At 32.7% G+C, this 19349-nt stretch overlaps 1 protein-coding gene across 2 annotated transcripts in view; it reads left to right on the top strand.

The window, feature by feature from the left end:
• Window positions 1–17256, top strand: part of erbb3a (erb-b2 receptor tyrosine kinase 3a) — a 74894-nt gene extending 57638 nt beyond the window's left edge. For both annotated transcript variants that reach the window (XM_056459421.1, XM_056459420.1), the window contains 9 exons: window positions 1885–2070; window positions 2164–2319; window positions 4497–4572; window positions 4668–4814; window positions 5172–5269; window positions 6551–6730; window positions 9024–9092; window positions 10689–10953; window positions 13310–17256. In XM_056459421.1, coding sequence (XP_056315396.1) covers window positions 1885–2070; window positions 2164–2319; window positions 4497–4572; window positions 4668–4814; window positions 5172–5269; window positions 6551–6730; window positions 9024–9092; window positions 10689–10953; window positions 13310–14112 — 1980 coding nt within the window. In that variant the 3' untranslated portion in view covers window positions 14113–17256. The remainder of the gene's footprint in view (window positions 1–1884; window positions 2071–2163; window positions 2320–4496; window positions 4573–4667; window positions 4815–5171; window positions 5270–6550; window positions 6731–9023; window positions 9093–10688; window positions 10954–13309) is intronic.
• The last annotated feature ends 2093 nt before the right edge of the window (window positions 17257–19349 follow it).

Genomic DNA, 19349 nt, shown 5'->3' on the forward strand with positions numbered 1-19349 from the left:
CATTTGAGTACAGTGAACTCATTGTGATGTTCAAGAAACCAGTCTGAGATGATTCACGCTTTATGACATGGTGTGTTTTCCTGCTCGAAGTAGCCATCAGAAGGTGGGTACACTGTGGTCATAAAGGGATGGACAACAACAATACTCAGGTAGGCTGTGGCATTGACACGATGCATAAATTTGTACTAATGGGCTCAAAGTGTGCCAAGAAAATTTCCCCCAGACCATTACACCACCACCACCAGCATGAACCTTTGATACAAGGCAGGGTGGACCCATGCTTTAATGTTGTTCATGCCAAATTTTGACCCTACCATTTGAATGTCGCAGCAGAAATCGAGACTCAGAGACTCATCAGACCAGGCAACGGTTTTACAATATTCTATTGTCCAATTTTGGTGAGCCTGTGCAAATTGTAGCCTCAGTTTCCTGTTCTTAGCTGACAGGAGTGGCACCTGGTGTGGTCTTCTGCTGCTGTAGCCCATCTGCCTCAAGGTTGGACATGTTGTGTGTTCAGAGATGCTCTTCTGCAGACCTCGGTTGTAACGAGTGGTTATTTGAGTTACTGTTGCCTTTCTATCAGCTGGAACCAGTCTGGCCATTCTCCTCTGACCTCTGGCATCAGCAAGGCATTTGCGCCCACAGAACTGCCGCTCGCTGGATATTTTCTCTTTTTCAGACCATTCTCTGTAAACCCTAAAGATAGTTGTGTGTGAAAATCCCAGTAGATCAGCAGTTTCTGAAATACTCAGAGTAGCCTGTCTGGCACCAACAACCATGCCACGTTCAAAGTCACTTAAATCACCTTTTTTTCCCATTCTAATGATCAGTTTGAACTGCAGCAGATCGTCTTGACCATGTCTACATTTCTAAATGCATAGAGTTGCTGCCATGTGATTGGCTGATTAGAAATTTGCGTTAACGAGCAGTTGGACAGGTGTACCTAATAAAGTGACCGGTGAGTATAGATTAACTGAATTGTAATTAAACTGCAATAATATGTAACAATATTACGGTTTTAACTTAAAGAAATATGTAAATATCTGGCAATGTGATCATAGATGTAATGTTATTTTTATTTGTTTATAGTGACAAGTTACTCTGACAGAATTTTAGCCATTATTTTATGCCTTTTAGTGTTATTTTAGTATTAATAAACTTAAGTGAAATAAGTAATAAACTAAAGTTTTAATGTCTTTTCAGTTTTTTTAAGTATGTTAGTATGATTAAATGAAAGTGTGAAGAAAAGTGAAATATTTATTTTGACCTAGTTAACATAAAATAAGTTTAATTTCTTTACATCACACACACATTCTTGTATATATGGTTTATAAGGACTCTCCGTAGGCATAAAGTCATAATGTAAAAACAGCTTATTACATGGTTTAACCTTAAACCCAACCCTCACATTAAACATGTAGCAAAGTTTTAATGTCAAAAAACCTTGTTAAAAGTGATTTTAATGCGTTTAAACACACAATGCATGTCATAGTAAACCACCATAATAGAGTACAACAAGGTCAAACCCATGTCATTACACAATTATGTGTCCTCGTAAAGCACATAAATCTGTACACACACAGACACACATATGACTATGTTTACAAACACTCAAGACGATTTGTAATACCTGTGTTATTAGCTTCAGTGGTTGTTATCTGGGAATAACATACCTTGTAATGTCATGATTTACCAATAGGAATCAAGTATTCCAGAAAGCGCTGTAAAAAAGCCACCTGCTGGCCTGTCATGGAAAACACATTTCTGTTTTTAGAAGAATTGGCGCCAAGTAAACGTTACCTGAGTTTTTTTAGCACATAAGTCAACAGATTAAAGACTGAAAAACCTCACATGCCTAATAATGCTGTGTTTTCTGTCCTGCAGCACATGTTGGCAATGGGGAGTCTGGATCACGCGTATATTGTGCGCATCCTGGGCATCTGTCCGGGTGCGAGTCTGCAGCTGGTCACTCAGCTCAGTCCACAGGGCTCTTTACTGGAGCACATCCGCCAGCGCAGAGACAACCTGAACCCGCAGAGACTGCTCAACTGGTGTGTGCAGATCGCCAAGGTCAGACACACTGAGAACATGCATGCTTTGAGCTTTACCAACATTTTACCTACACAAAACAGCTGAATCACTGCTTGTCTGCTTCTCTTCTAGGGCATGTACTATCTGGAGGAGCAGAGGATGGTGCACAGAAACCTGGCGGCCCGAAACATCCTGCTCAAGAGTGATTTAATCGTTCAGATAGCTGATTACGGCATTGCAGACCTGCTCTATCCTGATGACAAGAAATACTTCTTCAATGAAATTAAGGTAGGGCAGATTTTGAGTTGGTTGATCAATGGATTGCAGCACACAGATTGCTGTTTAATTATATTATATTATATTATATTATATTATATTATATTATATTATATTATATTATATTATATTATATTATATTATATTATATTATATTATATTATATTATATTATATTATATTATATATATTATATTATATTATAATTATATTATCATGTTATATTATATTATATTATATTACATTATATAATATTATATTATATCATTTATATTATATTATATTATATTATATTATATTATATTATATTATATTATATTATATTATATCAATTATATTATATTATATTATATTATATTATATTATATTATATAATTATATTATATTATATTATATTATATTATATTATATTATATAATTATATTATATTATATTATATTATATCATTTTATATTATATTATATTATATTATATTATATTATATTATATTATATTATATCATTTTATATTATATTATATTATATTATATTAAATTATATTATATTATATTATATTATATTATATTATATTATATTATTTTATATTATATTATATTATATTATATTATATTATATTATATTATATTATATTATATTATATTAAATTAATTATATTATATCATATCATATCATATCATATCATATCATATCATATCATATTATTTTATATTATATTATATTATATTATATTATATTATATTATATTATATTATATTATATTATATTATATCATATCATATCATATCATATTATATTATTTTATATTATATTATATTATATTATATTATATTATATTATATTATATTATATTATATTATATCATATCATATCATATCATATTATATTATTTTATATTATATTATATTATATTATATTATATTATATTATATTATATTATATTATATTATATTAAATTAAATTATATTATATTATATCATATCATATCATATCATATTATATTATTTTATATTATATTATATTACATTACATTACATTATATTATATTATATTATATTATTTTATATTATATTATATTATATTATATTATATTATATTATATTAGATTATATTATATTAGATTATATTATATTAAATTATTTTATATTATATTATATTATATTATATTATATTATATTATATTATATTATATTATATTATATTATATTATTTTATATTATATTATATTATATTATATTATATTATTTTATATTATATTATATTATATTATATTATATTATATTATATTATATTATATTATATTATATTATTTTATATTATATTATATTAAATTATTTTATATTATATTATATTATATTATATTATATTATATTATATTATATTATATTATATTATATTATATTATATTATATTATATTATATTATTTTATATTATATTACATTATATTATATTATATTATATTATCTGAAACACAGCGAGTCTGGATGCTTTCTATTCAGGTGCTTGAACAAGTAGCTGATCGAGTTATAAGCAGTCGAATGTTCTTTAGAGACTGGACATAAACTGAATTTAACAATATTTTAGGTTTTACACTCAATGAAATCAAAGTAGGGTCTGTATTTCCACTTGAAGAAGCAACCGCTCTCGACAGCAGCTATTTCAGCTTGTGTTCTCCAGCTATTTAAAAGCGCACGCTTATAAACTGACGTTGCAGCAGAAAACGTGATTTAAAAGGAGCATTTTCCTTCTAAAAACATAGTTTGTAGCAGAACGCAATTACTAATGCCTTAGTAACTGTAATCAAATTACACAAATGTAAAATATAATATGTTACATTACTGCTTTCCTCAAAAATGTAATTAGAATACAGTGACGTGTTACTGTGGAACTCGTTACACCCAACTCTGATAATAAGAAATGTTTATTGAGAAGAAAATCAGCATATTAAACTGACATCTGAAGGATTGTGTCCCTCTGAAGGAACAAATAAGATTTTTAATGTAAAGTAATTTTAAATTATAATAATGTTACACAATATCACTGTTTTACTGTATATTTGACTAATTAAATGTAATCTTGTTGAACATAAGGCACTTCAAAAACCTCAAATCTATTAAAATAATACTTTTTTTATCCTCAACCAGTCATCACTACACTCTTCCTGACGTTATTCCTAACGTTTGTCATTTCTAGACTCCAATTAAGTGGATGGCCCTCGAGAGCATCTTGTTCCGCAGATACACACATCAGAGTGACGTATGGAGCTACGGTCAGTTCACGTGTTGCGAGATTAAAATGTAAACAACGCTGTAAAACGCTGCACTTTGGAGCTGAAGATTCAATAAAGGGGTTTGGTTTCTGTAGGTGTGACGGTCTGGGAAATGATGTCATACGGGGCGGAGCCTTACTCTGCAATGAGACCACAGGATGTTCCTGATCTGTTAGAGAAAGGCGAACGACTCTCTCAGCCACAGATCTGCACCATCGATGTCTACATGGTCATGGTTAAATGTGAGTCTTCTTATCTCCCATAATGCAAATTGACAGTGATCTCGTGATCTTATACATCATCTAGACATATGTACACACCATTTGATTGAGAATTCAGGATTGCAGTTTGGAATATACTAGTACTGTATCAGATATTACAATTTCTATCAATTTCTGTCAAATCTATTAGAGATTTATTATATATATATATATATAGTAATTTTATGTCGTTTTTTAAAGGTTTATTTACAATTTTAGTACTTTATATTTTGCTTTTATTTTGTATTTTTGGTATTTAAAGGTGCAGTAGGTGATCTGCCTAAATGCTAACATTTTTTACACATTATCTGTATTGTTCTCTGTGCAAATATTCGACAGGCTGGATGATTGATGAAAATGTACGTCCAACTTTTAAAGAACTGGCCAATGAATTCACCCGAATGGCCAGAGATCCGCACCGGTACCTGGTCATCAAAGTAAGTCAAACTCTTTCAGCTATTGATGACTTTTTAATTTATTTATTTATTTATTTATTTATTTATTTATTTATTTATTTATTTATTTATTTATTTATTTATTTATTCATTCATTCATTATTTATTTATTTATTTATCTATTTATTTATTTATTTATTTATTTATTTATCTATTTATCTATTTATTTATTTATTTATCTATTCATCTATTTATTTATTTATTTATTTATTTATTTATTTATCTATTCATCTATTTATTTATTTATTTATTTATTTATCTATTCATCTATTTATTTATTTATTTATTTTATTTATTTTATTTATTTTATTTATTTTATTTATTTTATTTATTTTATTTATTCTATTCATTTTATTTGTTTATTTTTTACCATGACATTTGAAAAACAGAAATATATTTATTTTCTATTCTTTATTATTATTATAATTTTTTTTAATTAACCGGGAGGAGACCTCGGGGAAGACTCAGGACACGCTGGCATTTCAAAAACATAAATATATTTTCTTTTCTTTTATTTATTTATTTTTTATTTATTTATTCAATTTTTATTTTATTTTATTTATTCATTCATTCATTTTTTTTACCATGGCATTTCAAAAACATAAAAAAAATTATTTTCTTTTTTTATTTATTTATTTATTTTTATTATTATTTTTAATTTTCTTTATTTATTTATTCAATATTAAATTTTTTATTTGTTTATTTATTTATTCATTCATTCATTTATTTATTATTATAATTTGTTTTACCATGACATTTCCAAAACATAACATTTATTTATTTATTTATTTATTTTGTTATTTATTATTTTATATTAGTTATTTATTTTATTCATTTAATTTATATTTATTTATTTGTTTGTTTATTTATTATTTTATTCATTTATTTATTTTATTCATTAATTCATTCATTAATTCATTTATGTATTATTATTGTATTTTTTACCATGGCATTTTAAAAACATAAATATATATATATTTTTTTTATTAATTTATTTATTTTTTTATTTATTTTATCATACTTATATGGTATATTCATATTTATCATACCATTCAAAAGCAGTAACATTAAGTATTTCTTTACTGTCACTTTTGATCAATTTAATGCAACCCAGCATAAAAAGTGGTAATTCATTTTAAAAATGAATCAAGTTTCCTTTACTCAAATTAACATAAATATTTGTAAATTTTTACTAAACTTTATTATTGATGGTGGAGCTGAATGTGTTTACATGAGTGCTGTTGGTTGATGTTCCGCCTTCAGGAGGAAGACAGAGCTCCAGACTCAGCCTCAGATGAGACTCATCAGAGAGGGACTGAAATGGACATTCTCGGAGTGGCGCTGGAGGACCAGGATGATGAAGTCTTGGATGATGCCATAGATACTCCACGCTATGTAACACCATCTAGAAGCTTCTCTAGACTGCGTATAGATTCCCATCGGGTACGTCATATATTATTGACCATATTCATTGCACAATGATTTGAAAATAGAGTAATAAATGCCAACATATGAAAGTTTGGTATTGGTTGGATTTGTATTTTTTAATGCTGATCATCACTGCAACAAAAATAGTGAAATATTATTATATTTTGAAATTAGTGACTTCAATTTTTCATGCATTTTTAAATACACTGTTCAAGTGATTTAAAGCTTCAAATGCACAGTTTATCCAGAAATTAAAATGACCTAATCACTCATATGATTTTAAACCTTTATGAGTTATTTTCTTCTGTTGAACACAAAAGAAGATATTTTAAAGAATGTTGGTTGCTGGCACACATCGAATTCCGTTGTAGGAAAAAAATTACTATGGAAGTTAATGGGTGCCACCAACCAACAATTTTCAAAGTGCGGTTTATTTCTAAACTAATTTCGAGAGGATCACGTGTTTATGATTCAACATGGCTGGTACAGCATAAGCTCTGTATATTGCACCAATCAGATGAATACTGACTCACTATAAATAACCAGAGTTTTCCACTCCAGTCATCTTCGTCTTGAAGAATCTCCCTTTCCACCTACTCCTGCCCTTCTCCTGATAGTGGTTAGCCCTGTCGCCTCACAGCAAGAACGTCACTGGTTCGACCCCTTTCCGAGTCAGTTGGCGTTTCTGTGCGGAGTTTGCATGTTCTCCTTGTGCTCGCGTGGGTTTTCCCCTGGTTTCCCGGTTTTCTCCCACCGTCCAAAAACATACACTACAAGTAAATTGACTACTCCAAGCTAGCATCTTAAGACAAACTCTTAGCCAGCTACATCTCTGCACGTTCACAAGCAAGGGAGTTCTCGAGACCTACCTAAGCTCAAACTCCCCTCTCGCCCTTCAAACGGGAGGGAGCCCCGGGGTCGAGGATATTCTAAGCTCAGGGTTCTCTCCCGGGACAGCATTACAAACACGCTTTATTATCAATCATTAGCCAAGTGTGAACTCTTGAAATATTTTTGTTTGTGTTCAACAGAACAGTCACACAGGTTTGAAATATATAAAAGGTGACTAAATGATGACAGAATTTATTCATTTTTCCTTCAATTATTTTTGGATGAACTATGCCTTTATTTTGTATTATTCCTTTAGTGTTCACATGATTTTTTCATCCTTATATGCTGATTCGCTGCTCAAGAAACACTTATTATAAATTACAATGTTGAAAACTGTTATCCTGGTAAACCATGAAAACTGTTATACCATGTTTGTTTAAATAGAAAGTTCAATAGAACAGCACTTTTTGGAAATTGTAACGTTTTTGAGTTTTTGTTTGCAATTACAGAAGTAATTTCAGATGTAAAAACATTAATTAGAACAAAACAGTGAACAATAGAAGGAAAACAACAAAAAGAAAAATATAATAAGAAGAACAATAGTTGTAGTACTATTAAGAGAAAAGTTTAATATTAGATTATATACATACTGTGTAGCTCTGAAATACAACTGAGAAAGAAAATAATCAAGAAAGTACAATCAAGAAGCAATTTAAGGAGTGTTCTTATATACTGTATATAGAGAGAGTGATAGAGAACCACAACTGCACCACAAAATAAATCTACACATACAGTTGAAGTCAGAATCATTAGCCCTCCTGTGAATTTTTTTTCTTTTCAAACATTTCCCAAATGATGTTTAACGGAGCAAGGTATTTCCTGTAATATTTTTTCTTCTGAAGAAAGTCAGATTTTTTTTTATTTTGGCTAGAATAAAAGTAGTTTTTCTTTTTTTTAATAATCATTTTAAGGTCAATATTATTAGCCCCCTTAAGCAGTATTTTATTAATATATACATTTTTTTAATTGTCAACAGAACAAACCACTGTTATACAATGACTTGCCTAATTACCTTAACTCAACTAATAAACCTGATTAAGCATTTAAATGTCACTTTAAGTTGTATGAAAGTGTCTTGAAGAATATCTAGTCAAATATTATTTACTGTCATCATGGCAAAGATAAAATAAATCAGTTATTAGATATGAGTTAATAAAGCTATTATGTTTAGAAATGTGTTGAAAAAACTTTAAATAAAAAATATATAGGTGGGCTGATAATTCTGACTTTAACTGTATGTATAACAGGGAAAAAAAATCTTCTATCTGTGTAGAGCAGTTTAATATAATTTATTTTTCAATTTGTGACCCCAAACTTAAATGGTAATGTACATTTTCAGATGTTCTGTGCAGGCTCTGTAAAAAAAATGAATTAGCATACTGTATTTATGACACTTTTCTTTTCATTGATACACCAGTCAAGTCTGACTCCATCAACTACTGCTGGATACCTACCAATGACCCCGGGTCTGGAGAGCTCTGTTCAGGTCAGTGCTTCAGCAAATCATGCTTAACGCTCATTTTGGTGGACTAAAGTCAAAGAACATCCAAACAAAACCTCATTTGATGGGTTATTATGCTCATTTGTTTTATTATTTCTGAATGATAAATGAGGAATAAGGAATTAGGGACATAAGCTGACGTCACTTTAGACTTGGAGCATGGAAAATTGTTCGGATGGTACTGTGAAAAGAGGTGGGATGGTGTTTTGGTGCCGATAGCTAGACCCACATGGAATCTGCTCATGCAGATCCACAGATTTTTAGCCCATCATTGAGTCTATTTATTTACTTGTGTAATTTTTTGTAAATTTATATTTATTCACTTTTTGAATTAATTTTTGTAATATTATTGACGAATATGATAATGTTCATATGATTTATTTACAATACAGTTTGTAAAGTCATATTTTCTGACTTTTAGGAGATCTATTATACCAGAGACTTGCTTTGTTTACCAAATATGGTGGATCTAATTGGATTTGCATTGTAAACATTAAATAAATTTAAAAGATGTTATTTTTTATTTCATATATTACGTTTGTAGTTACAATACTCCCAAATTATTTCGCATAAATCCGCAGATTTTTTATTGCGCAAAAAATATCTACACATTCTGTCCAGCCCTGCCGATAGCCTAGTGGTTAGTGTGCTGATATATAGCGCCAATGTACTTTAGCCATCCTGAATTCTGTTCACGGATTTGTGGACCTATCCTGATCCTATCCCGCTCTCTGATCCATTCACTTCCTGTCTAGCTACTGTTCTGACAGTAATGGAAAAACGTCATTATATAAATCTTCACAAAAAAACAATAAAGGATTGAGGAAACAAATGAGCGATTCCTCTATCTATCAAGAGGTCATGTTTTGACCTTCTGTTACTGGTCTCATTCATTGACATGATGCAAATTCAAAGGTCAGAGAATTTTGCTACGCTGTAAAATACGAAATATCTTCAGACGAGGTTGATGTATTTGCGTGTGTATGAGTGGAAATCAATGGGAAGAAAAATCTAATGTGACCACGGCTTTTATGAATGTAAAAATAGTACTTAAAAAATACCTCCAAACCTATATGAGTTTCCTTCTCCTGTTCAACACAAGATATTAATTGGACTTCCATGTTATTTTTTATTCCTACAATGGAGTCAAGTGGCTAATGTTTGGTTAGCAGCATTTTTCAAAATATCTTTTTTGGTGTTTAACAGAAAAAGAAAACTCAAACAACGTTTAAAACAACTTGAGGCGGGAGAACGCTTTAATTTTTGGGTGAACTGATCAATTCAAGTTTATTTGTGTGGTGCTTTTCACAATAATTATTGTTTCAAAGTAGCATTACAAGAGGTGTATATTATTGCATTACAATCAAATTCGGAAAATATACGGTTAGTTACTAATAACATTAACTAATTAACTAGTAACTAATAGCTTTTAACAGTTAAAGTTCTTATCTATAAGCATAGGTAAGCTACAGTAATATAGTATATAGATGATGTCTGTGTAGATGTTCAATGGAGTGTCACTTTAACAAACAAAATATTGGCCACATTTACTCAATATATTGTCCATCTCGTTTGCTGTAGACTGGATGGGCGTCTCGGTCCCGTCTCGACTCGGCCTGCACTGTTTCTGAGAGCTCGGAGGGACGAGGAGCGCTGGAACCGGAAATGAATGAGGACTTCTCATCTGTTGGCAGCATGAGGAGGGTCAGACATCGTGAAGACAGTGCTTACATGTCACAGCGGGACAGTCTATCAGGACCACCAGAAACAACCTCCACAGGAACTCAAGGAGAAGAGGACCAGAATGAATACGTGCTGCCTGGATTCGGTGAAAGCCCAGAGAAAGGTGAGAATTGGTTCATTGGTGATTAGTTAATGAATGAATTGGAGAATTAGTGGTGTGTGTGTGTAAGCGATGTGTGCAGTTTTGATGCTTTGAACTTCAAATGGATGTCTGCATACATAGTAAAAAAATGAAACTGAAATGAAAACATGTATTTATGATGTAAGTTATAAAATCGATTATGACATCTCAACATCACAACAACTCTTAATGTAATTTGTCATTTTAAGAGTGTGCTCATATGTACAGACGAGTTGTCCAGAGCGAAATACATTTCAATCCATTCAGTTGGGAGTTTTATTTGAGCGCAAAAGTTTTCCTTGTTCAAATTTCGTTACGGATTCAAGTTGGTCATGCAAATTTGCCACACTGACTGATTTTATAGGGTTAATTACTCACTCTCATGTCGTTCCAATCTCCTGAGACATATTCAGTTTCAGATATTTTAGATGAAATCCGAGAGCTCTCATAATCATCCGCCATAGAAAGCAAGGAGTCCCAAGACATTCAAAGACCAGAAAAGCAACCAAAAACATAGTCAAAACATTCCATCTGACTTCAGTGGTTCAAGTGTAATCATGCCAAGCTTCAAGAATACTTTTGTGTGGCAAAAAACCTGTAAAACGACTTTGTTTGCCTTTTGTGTTTTCTTCGCAGGTCAGGGTGCCCGTTTACTAAGGGCAATACAGTGCTTGCATGTTGCGCTGCTGACTCTAATGACAATTGTGGCTGGGTTTCATTCGGAAGGGCTCATCCCTATGCCCTAATCCATTTGGAGGATTCCTCTGACGGGATTAGAGCATAGGGATCAGCCCTTCCAAATTGAGTGCAGTGTGTGAAACCAAACAACTTCCCTGCTCAAAGGCCTGTGTGTTAGTTGTATTTTTTCAAAATCCTTAATTTCTTAACTCAAGTGACCAGTTTTGAACACTTTGGTTTGAAATGACACTTCAATATGGTGGCCACCCTGAAGTGTCCTTCAGAGGGCGATATATCCTGTTTGGAACGCATTGATAATTGACCGTAGTAAACGATTTTACAGATATTTTGGTGCACAAAAGTGTTTTTGGAGCTTCGTATGATTACAGTTGAGTCACCGAAGTCACACGGTATGTTTTTAAAATGTTTTTGGTACCTTTTCTGGACTTTGAATGTCTCTGGACCACTGATGTCTATGGAGGATGAGAGAGCTCTCACATGTCATCTAAAATATCTTAATTTGTGTTCTGAATATGAGCGAAGGTGGTTTGAAATGACTGGTGGTGGTTCTCAGAGGTTTGAAATGACTTGAGGGTGAATAATTAATAACAGGCTTTTCATTTTTTGGGTAAAATAACCCTTAAAAGCAGGGGTCTCAAACTCAATTTGGTGGGTGGGCCATATCAGTGACTGACCATTTACAGGAGGGCTGTTTAACATTCAAGCACAAAAAAAGTGGAAATGTGATGTAATTGATGCACTCAGACATTCTTCCCCAGAGAATCAAAGCTCATTCTTGTTGTACATATTGAAGGGGTAGTTTAAATCACTATGAAAATACTACAATTTAATAATAAGCATAATAATAATAATAATTCTGTACCAATCAATTGTTGCTTTACCAAAAGTTTAACAGATATGTATATATTCACATTTACTTTAACATGTTCAGTTTAGCTAGCAGTCACATTTTACTAATGCACATTTACACTTCTTAATATATTTGAGAATAATCTAGTAATGAGACCATTTGACTCTAATGTTAGCAAAATGATCATATTTACACCACCATCATACCGTGCAAGCCACGATGAAGTGTATGTACAACAAAATACACATAGTATAAAACTAACTATAATCAAATAACCCTTGAATATTTACAAAAATAGAGCTTTAGTAAAAATAGACTTACGGATATATATGTCAACGTTTAAATCAGCCACAGAAATAATCTGGATGTGCGTTACTCTCGACCGCACAATGAGAGAGAAACCGAAAGTAACCCGAACATATAGTGCAGTACTTTAAATGTCCAGTAGGTGGGGGGCACGAAACCACAAGTGATTATATGCAACTGCACAACAATGATAATGATTCAAATCTAAATATTTTGTTGGGCTGAATCTTGTTATATTTTTGACGTCAATTGCGGGCCAGAGGGAGGAGGAGGGGGGCCGCAAATGGCCCGTGGGCCGGCAGTTTGAGACCCCTGCTTTTAAGTGACTTCATAACTCACAATTCCATTCACACCAGCCTTGTATGCCTGCAATAATTGTCTCAATAACGCCATCACACCTTTAAAAAACACTTTAGCATGAATAATCTTCCACACTTGTTAATACTTACGTTAACACATCTCTCATTTTGTGATTTTTTTTAGAAACTCTTCTATTCACATCATCACGTTCGACGCTTTCTCAAAAGAGACTCTCGAGAGGTCATTCTGGAGACTTTCTGGAAGCCCACAGCGGTGCCGGTGAAGAATACGAGTACATGAACAACCAGACGCTCTCTCTCAGCCACATACCAGGGCAGCTGAAAGAGTACAATCAGCGAGGGCCACGAAACCGCAGCGCCTCCTTCAACCCTGGCGGGATGTACAGCAACCACAAACCCAGCAGACCCAGTAAGAGGTCATCGATCGAGGGCTCGGAAAGCAGCGGAGGACTCTCTCAATCCTCAACCGACCAGAGGAGTCACAGCGATGGAGATTTCCTCTCCAGTGAAGCAGAATACACAGATGGGGATCTGGAGGTGGAGTACGAGTACATGGACATTCGCGGTGCTGGAGGACCAGCGACAAACATGCGGCTTAAACTTCATCTCCCGAGACCTGTTTCCAATCCTCCACTCAGAAGACCACCAGAAGATGATGATGAAGATGAAGATTATCAGTACAGCAACCGTCAGCCCCGGTTGAGAAACTCGCTGAGGGTGCCGGGCGGTGGAGGGGAAGCGTATGAATATGAGGATATGGACTCATTGGCTGCAGGCGGAGCTTCGGGAGCTGAGTATCAGAATCTGGATGGAGAAGATGAGGAGAGGGATGAAGATTGGTCTGGAGGACCTCGTAGCCCGGGACCATATGTACAGGTGCATGCTGGGACCAGTCATAATGCTTTTGATAACCCTGATTATTGGCACAGCAGATCATTTCATAAAACGAAAGCTGTCCGCACGTAGAAACCAAAAACAGCTTGAAGGAACTTGAATCAAATGATCAAATGTTCAGGGTGGCTTTCAGAAACGCACTACTTACTGCTCTGAGTCCAGGAAAAAAACTGATGCGATGTATTTCCATGTAAATTGTATTGTTAATGTAAAAAGCGAGGCATTAAATGGTTAAAAGTAGTGCTGTTGAAGTCAACAGTGTGAAATCAAAATGGACAATGTTTATTTTGCTAGCGCATATTGTTATTTCAGCCTGATCTCACGAGGAAACGTAACTGTTTTACATTTTGTCAGTTTTGTTGTACGAAAATGTACGATTTTAAAAAGGAGGCGTGGCACCAAACCCCACTCCTAAACACACTCGTCATTGGAGGATAAGCAAATCATACTAAATTGTACCTATAAGATTGTACGAATTCATATGAATTAGCTACTAAGTTACGAATTGCCGTGAGATAGCATTGGTTATTCTTTTAAGTGTTCTTTAAGTTAATCCGAAAAAAATATTTCGTTTTTGGTAATCTTCAATCAAATTTCGACCATTTGTTTCTGCATTTGGAGTGACGGTGCTTCTGTTGATGACAGTTCAACCACGCCCACAATATTCTTAACCACGCCCCTCTTGCATTTTCTACAAGAGAATGATGGGCAAAATGCAAGAGTCGCCACCTTTTCAATATTCCTTTTCAGTCAAAAGTACATCAACGCAACTTCCGGCTCACGCAGACTTTAAACGATTAATCGTGACTAATCGCATACAAAATAAAAGTTCGCGTTTAAATAATCCTTTATGTGTGTTGTGTGTGTAATTATTATGAATATATAAATACACACATCTATGCGTATTTACATGTGTATATATATATATATATATATATATAAATAATTTTAACTTAAAATTATAAATAATACTAATATATATGTAAATAAGTATAAACATGCATGTCTGTGCATTTATATAGTCACACAAGGATCTGGGACAACAGAGGGGAGGATCCACATGCAGTTTATTAAGTAGAATAGTCAGGCAGACAACAATCATAACGGTGGCAAACAGGAAATCCAGAATCGTAGTCAAAAGCAGGCGAATGTTAAGAGCAGACGGCAGAGAATCAATATAAATCGTAAAACAAGGCAAAGATAAAAAACGAGAAGGCAGGACGAGGATAACGCTTATGTGATGCTGTAAACAAAAACAAGCGGTCACACTAGAGTTTGAGGATGTAAAATTATGCCGTATGTTGCTGCGAAAAGGGGCGGGATTAAACAAAATGATTAAACATTTAAAAAGTGAGCGATTGGTCAATATTTTAAATTTACGTCCAGAAAGGTCATGTTTTGATCTTCAATTGGTCTTACGCAACCAAGTGATGCGATTTCGCAGGTCAAGGTTCACCAAGCTTGAACATTCCAACAAAGCAAACTGCAAAACTTGTTGCATGAGCTTGCGTTTCCAGTCTGCCGCATTCGTGTGCATACGAATGGAAGTCTATGGAGAAATAAGTGCAGTGTGACCATGGCTTAACAGTGCATTACCGCCTCCTATCTTTCAAACGGACCATTGACACTATACACACTAAATTCCTGATTAACCTACCTACCCACCCACACACAATCACCCTTGGATAAACCAGTTACCCGTTCAGAGACTGTTGAGTTTTATTTAGTTCTACGTGTTCAGCTCCTCCATCCACCCGCAGTACTCTTGGTGAGGCTCAGAAGCGATGTATACGTGCCGTGTTTATAGTCCATTTGATTAGTCCTAAACAGCTTCAACTGTGTGTGTTTGCAATCAAGGGTAATCTGGACCAGGTGTGTGAGTGCAGCGCATGATGGGATTTGTAGTGCAGTTGAATGTGAGTTTTCTCCAGCAGCCTGCAAGAGCAACACTACTGGTGATCATAATATATACAAATATACACAATACACACACACACATAGATTATGTAAATACAACTTTTATTTTGTACTTAATTAGTCACGATTAACTGTTAAACAGCACTAGTTAAAATACCAGAGCAGCTTTGTTCTTGTTTATATGTGGTGGAGGTACCAGAATGACCAGATGCATAGCCACACGTTGAATGCACTGATATTTACATATGAATGCGCGTGTATGTACAGTATGTGTGCGGTGGCTGTCAATGTTCTGTCAGCGCCAAGTTTGTGTAACTCCTCAAGCCATGTGTATCTGTTTAGGGATTTAAAAGTGAGTGTTGTTCCTAAATATGTTTTTTCAGTGTGTTCATGAAGTGTCCTATTTAGTCAACAGCTGTTAATGCTACTCTATATTATATATCACCATGCGTCTGTTCTTCAAGAACAAATGTAATGTTTGAAAATTGGCAGATCTGTTGTATACATACAGTTGAAGTCTGTTATTAGTAATTATTAGCCCCCCTTTGAATTTTTTTTCTTTTTTAAATATTTCCCAAATAATGTTTAACAGAGCAAGGAAATTTTCACAGTATGTCTGATAATATTTTTTCTTCTGGAGAAAGTCTTATTTGTTTTATTTCCGCTAGAATAAAAGCAGTTTTTAAATTACTTACATCGATTTTAAGGTCAAAATTATTAGCCCCTTTAAGTCTACAAAACAAACCATCGTTATATAATAACTTGCCTAATTACCCTAACCTGCCTAGTTAACCTAGTTAAGCCTTTAAATGTCACTTTAAGCTGTATAGAAGTGTCTTGAAAAATATCTAGTCAAATATTATTTCATCATGACAAAGATAAAATAAACCAGTTATTAGAAATGAATTATTAAAACTATTATGTTTAGAAATTAAACAGAAATTGGGTTAAAAATAAACAGGGGGGCTGATAATTCAGGGGGGCTAATAATTCTGACTTCAACTGAATATCGAATTCATAGAGTTATTATTTGATGATGCCAGTTGAACAGCATATTCATTGAGTTGGGTTGATTTTTTTGCTTTGAGAGGTGTTGTCTGTGCCTTCTGAACAAATCCTAATGAAGTACTTGTGTAACGTTTTAAATGTAATGGCCAGTAAACAAGCTTTTACGACAGAACTATAGTTTTGTACACACATATCAGACTAAAGTATTTTCTAATCTTTGTCATTGATTTTTTATTCACTGTTTGATAACTACTTGTATCTTACACTTTTAATTAAAGGTTTGTATATAAATATGAGGTACGTTTGAAACCTTCAATTCTCAGACATTTACTCGAGTAGGTTTATTTCATTCATTCATTTTCCTTCAGCTTAGTCTCTTATTTATCAGGGGTCGCCACAGCGGAATGAACCGCCAACTATTCCAGCATATTTTTTACACAGCGGATGCCCTTCCGGCAACAACACAGTACTGGGAAACTCCCATACACTCTCACATTCACACACACACTCATACACGCCACGCCAACATGGGAAGAACATGCAAACTCCACTCAGAAATGCCAACTGACCCAGCTGGGACTCGAACCAGCAACCTTCTTGCTGCGAGGAGACCAAACCACTGATTTTTTGTTTATTTATTTATTTTTTTCATTTGCTAGTTTCAAAACACATATTTAAATTAGTTTATTAGCTAAGGGTTATCAACAACATTCCTTAGGGCAAGACATATTTCCTCAGTTGTGTGTTTATGTGTCTCAAATGAGCATGTAAAGCTCTTGGTGGCCGAGTTCTGAATTCATCAGATCAGTTCGATTCCTCCGTATTCAGTGCTACTAATTGATACAGTATCGATATGATGAACAACAGAATAGAAAACTTGTTCTGGCAGCTTCAAGAATGTTTAATGATTTATTATTGTGCATTATAATACATTTCTTCTATATTTAATATTTTAAACAGTGTACAAATCTAGAGTTACTCCAAAATATATGGCATTTCATTTCAATTGGCTTCAGATAACTCAGTTTAAAATACTTGCTGCTGGGCATATACCTGTACTATAGGCTAGATTACCTCCCTTGGATTAAATGAGTTATGTTATAATTAGCTTTTTGACAAATTGGTGTAGGCGTATTTATGATATTTTATTTATATGTATTACAGTTATTCACTATCCTTCGGCTTAGTCACTGATTTACCAGGGGTTGCCGCAGCAGAATGAACTGCCAATAACTCTTGGTTTTTTATGTTTATGTTTTTATGTTTTATGCGGTCGATGCCCTTCCAGTTCAAGTAATATAATTAATTACATTAATATTTCTATCACCGATCTATAGCCTATAAGACAATTTAATGTTAAATCATAATAAAGTTTAAAAAACATGTTAGCAATTTAATAAAACATGCAGTTATTACGCTAAAAGACGCAAGTCATATGTTAGCAATGTGCTGAATATGCAATTATCATGCTAAAAGATGCTAGTCATATGTTAGCAATCTGCTGAATATGCAATTACCATGCTAAAAGATGCTAGTAAAATGCTAGCAATATATTAAAACATGTTATCAGCATGCAAATACTTTGCAGCATGTCAGGTGCTTGAAGTAAGAAAGTTTCTAAAACGTGCTGGGTTTAAAGCCTGCAAATACTTATAACTATTTCAAACTGATAAGTGTTAAACTTCTCTGGTGAGGCACATTCTCAAGCCAACATCAGTGTTTATCTTGGTAAAGTTTTTAGTATTGTTACAAACTATGCAAATGATGCTATTTATTTCTTACTGATTGCTTATTTATAGTTTGTTTTTAAATAATTATCTTATTCAATCATTATAATAACTACATATTATTGTCCTATTTATGATTATTAATGTTGGGCAGTAGCGTTGCTACTAGTAGTGACACTACTAGCTTAACTACTTTCTAAATCATATAGCTTTTCAGTAGCAAAGCTATTATGTTAAGCAAGTAGCGCAGTTAATTCTGTTCATTCTGATGCTGTGCTCTTGTTAGTTGAATTGGTTTTTAAATTTATTTTCTGCAAATGTGCCCAAGAACATATTTACTCTACGTGAATAAAAATAATATGGTAATGTAAATACAGTATTTAAAATACTATAGTGTTTTTGAACAATACTATAAGGAAGTTATTAAATTAATTTGATGTGGTACTTTTATAACAATACAACAACATAGTAATATATAGTAATTAACATTTAGCTTTTAATACAATAAAAAAAGAAAAATATAAAACAATATAGGATTATATATATATATACACTATAATACACTTTCCTATATGTTTCCCTTTACTAGACATTACTATAGTATTTTAAATGTGCAATACAGGATTTCTTGATTTTTTTTGCTTTCTAGTAAAATTA

Source organism: Danio aesculapii, chromosome 6 (assembly GCF_903798145.1).
Source record: "Danio aesculapii chromosome 6, fDanAes4.1, whole genome shotgun sequence".
Taxonomy (NCBI): domain Eukaryota; kingdom Metazoa; phylum Chordata; class Actinopteri; order Cypriniformes; family Danionidae; genus Danio; species Danio aesculapii.